The sequence below is a fragment of the Triticum urartu genome, chromosome 3A, assembly GCF_056163025.1.
Source record: "Triticum urartu cultivar PI428250 chromosome 3A, HENAU_Tu73, whole genome shotgun sequence".
NCBI lineage: Eukaryota > Viridiplantae > Streptophyta > Magnoliopsida > Poales > Poaceae > Triticum > Triticum urartu.
This window is the reverse complement of record NC_141875.1, coordinates 12,349,597-12,354,985: the sequence shown is the minus strand read 5'-3', so window position 1 is coordinate 12,354,985 and position 5,389 is coordinate 12,349,597. Positions and strand designations below refer to the sequence as shown.

At 52.3% G+C, this 5,389-nt stretch overlaps 1 protein-coding gene across 1 annotated transcript; it reads left to right on the top strand.

Annotated features, from left to right (window-relative positions):
• Positions 1–3,362: 3,362 nt before the first annotated feature.
• LOC147977780 (uncharacterized) lies at positions 3,363–4,674 on the top strand. The gene has a single exon (XM_087516443.1). It carries the CDS (start codon positions 3,471–3,473, stop codon positions 4,005–4,007), a length of 537 nt encoding a protein of 178 aa, XP_087372569.1. The 5' UTR covers positions 3,363–3,470; the 3' UTR covers positions 4,008–4,674.
• The last annotated feature ends 715 nt before the right edge of the window (positions 4,675–5,389 follow it).

The following is a 5,389-nucleotide window of genomic DNA, read 5'->3' as shown; positions in this document are numbered from 1 at the left end:
GGCAGGGGAATCTCTGTCGTGACCTTCTCGGTGAGCCCTGTTCCTGTCGACCAAACCTTGGACGAGAATGGATCTCGCGTCAAAGCCTGGACCTCTGGGGTCGACTGGAATCCTTCGCCCACCACTATGAGGGCGCATGTCATCCTGCTGGCGAGGCACATACGACCCGCTCCTCGGGGGAGGCGTGGGCACTCGACGTCGACCGTCACGATCGACTCGGTGATCATACTGCTCATGGTTCCCATACCGGTCACACCGGTCTCCACGTCCCTCACGCCTCGGGGGCGATCTCGGGCTATGAGCCGACTGGACTGTGTCCGCAACAACGGATCTGATGTGAATCCTGTTCCGCGACTGAGAAACAACGGAATTCTGATCTCCTGCTGCTCGGAGTAACGCTCTGATCTGCAGGAAGCCTCTGCCAGCCTCCGACTAGGAAGGCTGAATCCACTCCGCTATACGGGCCGCAGCTGCTAAATTCTGAATCGGAGTTCGATATACCTGCGGGGGCGGGAAGAGCTGACGTCGACTGGATTCGGGAACCCATTGTCGCGCACGCTCGTCGAGTGCTCGCTGGAGGTTCTCCAATCGAGTGCGCTCGGCCAAGTTTGCCAGGCGTGCGTCTTCCAAGGCACGAGCCTCGGGGGTTTCTCCAACGATAGGAGTGTGCAGTGCATCCACGTTCCAGCGGCGAAGTTCTTCTCTCTGCAGCGACGTGAGAGGCTCGGGAAGATACTCCTCATGGAGACGCGACGGGTCGCCTCCACCCGCGCCTCCGTCGGTGCGGGGAAAACCGGGAGGACTAGGCGGTCCATCGACCATCAGAACTTCCGCCGCCGGATCGCTGCTGTCGCACTCGGATGCGGTCTCTGCGGAGCCAGTCGAACATGTCATAGAGGGATTCGTCGGGCTCGATTGCCGCGACTTGAGGGGTGGCCGACTGACGTGCCACCGCGTGTCTCACCCACCGCTGAAGTCTCGACCGACCGGAGCGCTTGCGCCGGCGGGAAACGGGGAGGGAGGACAACACAGGAGCCGACCGGTAGGGGGTCGACGGTTGCCGCAGGAGAACGCCACGGACGTACGCGCTAAAGTGCGTTGCCCCGCGAACAGGGAGTGCGTCCACGTCGAGCGGAGGCTCCTGGAGCCAAGCAGAGTCGTCGACGATGAACGTGAGCGCGCCGAGACGGATCTCGCGGCCCTCCATCGAAACTCCGCCGAAAACCATGATGATTCGGGTCGGAAAAGGTCGCAACTCCTCCAACAAACGCTAAAACACCTGCCCCACGGTGGGCGCCAACTGTCGTGGTTCTAAGTCTGACAGTAGTGTAGGGGGGTAAGTATGGAGAGGCAAGATCTTAGCTATGGAGAAGTTGTAAGCACGCAAGGTTTACGAGTTCAGGCCCTTCTCGGAGGAAGTAATAGCCCTACGTCTCGGAGCCCGGAGGCGGTCGACTGGATTATGTGAGTATGAATTACAGAGGTGCGAACCCTTGTCTCGGAGGAGGGGGGTGGCTTATATAGAGTGCGCCAGGACCCCGGCCAGCCCACGTTACAAAGGTTCAATGTACATTAAGGCAGGGCGTTACTGGTAACGCTAGTAATAAAGTGCTATGATGACCATAAAAGCTACTTAATGACCGACCGTTAGCGTGCGGAGTGACTTTAGGTCTCCTGGCCGTCGAGTGGTTGGATCTTGGTCGAGTGATTGCTTTTTGGTCGAGTGTCTTCGAGTCTGTCGAGTGGAACACCTCCAAGTCGATTGAAAGGTGATTTCTTCTAGAGATGTCCTTGGGTAGGGCAGTTAGGACAGGTACATGACCCTACCCTAGGTACATAGCTTCATCAGCGGCCGCGCGTGCCCCTCCTCTAAATACAGTTTGACTAATTGTCTGGGCCCGCCATCAATCGTTTCTTTTTTTCTCTCGTTTTCTTTCTTCTTCCTCTTGTTCCTTTTCTTCTCTCTCCTGCGCATAACGCCGGCTAGGCGCAGGTCACTTGTGACGGATCTGGACTCCCCGGTGCTGCAACCGCAGCGCCTGTGGCGCGACAACTCGGACGTTTTTTGATGCCTCCTCTTCCCCTCGGCGTTGCCTGCCCATGCACCACTGCGAGGACGATGCAGGAGTCGCCATTGGTGCGTCCATACATAGCTTTTTCTTTTTTATGGAGTGCTGCAACCGGCCATGAGACATGCTGCATCCGGCGGCGAGGGATGTTACAACCGAAAGTTTTTTTGTTCGAACTAACAACAGGATTTGTCGCTGATATTTATTTTGTTGGAGCGAGTGTCTTGTTTTGCTACTACCGGCAGCTTCATTTGCTACTACCAGCGACAACGTTTTTTGCGGCATGATTCATGAAGATGATGCAACCTCAACGACAGGAGACAATGTATTTTTGCTGCAAACTATGACGTTTCTTGCTACTACCAGCTATAGGGTTTGTTACCATCATACACAACGGCCGGCCGACGTTTATTTTTGTTTTTGCTACAACCAAGTTATTTTTTTGCTGCAACCGGTAACCACAAAAGCTACATCCAGTAAACATTTTTGCTACAATGACGATGACAGGCGGCAACGGTAAGCTTTTTTTGCTGGAAGCGATAAACTTTTCTGCTACAACCAGCATCGTTTTTTGTTGGAACCAGCAAGAGCCTCGGGCGGGCACACAACAAGGTACAGAGCGACCTCAATGACAGGTGCTGTGGCCGGTGGTCGGCACCACCGAAGCTGTGGCCCGGCGGCTGGCACCACCGGAGCTGTGGCCATCTCCCCCGGAGCTGCAACCACAAGTGCACGTTGTTGCATTCATGGAGCCGGCGAGAAACGCCAGCGGCGAGGGCGGCCATCGATGGTGACCGACGACGAGGGCGGCGAGGGCGGCGACCGGTGGTGACCGAAGGCGAGGGCGGCAAGCGGCGGTGAGGGGCGGCGGTTCTTCAAGGTTTGCTACATCGGCCATCCATGGCGAGTGTTGGCGGCGGCGCTGCTTTTGTTTTTCTCCTCTGTGCTTTATTTGGAAAGGAAGCGATTGGGGATCTGACGGTTAAATATAATCTAATCAAACGGCCGCGCGGTGTCCGGCCAAATTGATTGCGCCGGTGCGCCGGCGCAGAGTAGTCGCCTTTTAGTATAATCTTGGATAGAAAAAAAATTCTTTCAGCGGTGAACGGATGAAAAAGTTGGCTTTATTATAGGTATATAGGTATATAAAAAGGTATATATAGATACTTATTAGGTATAGATATAAAAATTAGAAAAAGTTCCTTATAATTAATCACGGTTTTGCACAAAGCGCGTGGATCCGAGTGTGACTCAGATAGCCCGAGCCCGACGCGTGGACGAGGCTCAAACCAATATAAGGAGGAGCAAACCCACCTCCCCAAAATCGAAAATCGAACGCGGGCAGCCCCCAATCCAGATCTCAACATCTCCCGGCGAGTTGAGCAGAAATCAGATCAGCCGATGGCCGGCGTCGAGTGTGTCTGCCCTGGCAAACGAAAGGCGGGATCTTTTTCCGGCGAGGAGTGTTCCCCGAAGGCCAAGAGGATGGTCGGCTGTTCCCGAGGAGAGGAGGAGATTCCGGCGGCGAAGAAGATGTGGCGGCTGCCGCGGGAGGAGGTCGACCGGATCGTCGACTGGTCGCCGTACGTCCCTCCCGCCGTGTACCGAGACCTGAAGCGCGACAACCCGTCGCTTCTGCCATCGCCGGAGGAGGAGAAGGACGAGCGCACGGTGCTCCTCTACCGGCACGCGCGCGAGTGCTACGAGCATCTGGATAGGTTCGCCGGGTTCCAGGCCAGGGTCCGCCGCGAGTACGCCTCCAAAGGATTCGTGGAGGTCGACTACGACTGCGTCGGCGCCGAGGCCCAGGCGCGGAGGCGGATCGACCAGGCACGTGGTGAGGCTTTCAGAGCCATCGTTGCTCATCTAAAATCAGAGGTCGTCGTCGACGCCGACACGTTCCAGCAACTCGAAAGGAAAATGATGGACGGTTTCTGACTGTCTGAAACCAAACTCAGATGTCTGATGCTGTTGGCAGTCAGGCCAGTTACTCTTATGTAGTATTATGAGGGATCTAGCTAGGTGTATGCTCCGTCCCAAGTGATCGATTGTGCTTGTTTGTGCCTTGTCACAACATCATTGATCCAACGGATGCAATTTGTTGATTCAGAAAGAAAGAAAGAATGCAGCTTTTCATCATTGATTAAACAAATATGCCCTGCATAACAGCTCAGTTTTGTAGCTTACTGTAGGAATTACCTCTGATTTATCAACCCTGACGACTTGTTAGGATTTATCTCGATTATTACCCCTGTAGTTTTTTACAAGCACATACTTGTTACTTTATCATGAATGGATTGCTACACCATGAGAGATTTGCACATTATTTTCAGAGAAAATGGTCGTCCGTCGGTAAGGTACGGCTATATATTGGAAGCAACAGAGTACAAAATAGAGAGGAGCTTCAGTCAGAAGCTCAGCAAATTTTTTTGGAGATGGAAGAGTTCTGCTTGCACGTTATTGTCATGGGCATGGTCATTTTCTTGTTATAATAGGCATCAGAGTTGTGTCCTCCTGTTTTCACAAGAGCATGATTGTAACCCTGCAACAATACTCCAGTGAATGCATGTCCCGATTCAACAAAAAGAAGCAGCTGATGAACAAACAGAGTTTGTTTCTGTACCTTGTTAGTGTCCTGTAGTTCAGTAAATTTTTCTGACAGCGTTGATGCATACGTACTTGTTTCAGTTATACTGCAACCTGATGCATTGGCACATCTGTGCTTCCCACTATAACTTACCATTTGTATTTTTATTTGTATTTGTAATTCATCACATTGCTGATGTCTGTTATTTTCCCTGTACATGGCCATATGCCCACATACAGGTTCTGTTGCAACGTCTGGAGCTGTGCATGTGCTATCTTCTCGCACGACTGCACTGATTCATCTCCAGGCCTTGCGATGGTGCCATTGCCCTGGAAAAGAGGCAAGAGTTTCTGTTCCAAGCTCTAGTTTTCAGGTCCAGATGGATAATAGATCACCAAGTTTTGGAACTGGGTGCAGTGCCCTGCTTAACGAAGTTGAACATTCACTTCTTTTCCTTGATGAGATGTACCTCTGAATCTGGTAGGGCGCTGTCAATCGTATTGTCTGGCTAATTTTTTCTGTTGGATTAATGCTCGTAAAAATTTGATGTAGAAGTAGATCAGAGAGGTTTAATTTTGGTGGTCGTTTCAAGGTTTGTAGGTAATGGTGAAGCCAGTGACCCTGAATAAGGGTACTATATAAATCTGAAGGTAAGACTACAGAAATTTGGGGTCTTATGCCTCCGTGAGATATGTTTGTGGCCAGGGCGGAATTTCGTATGGTGATCCGTGTG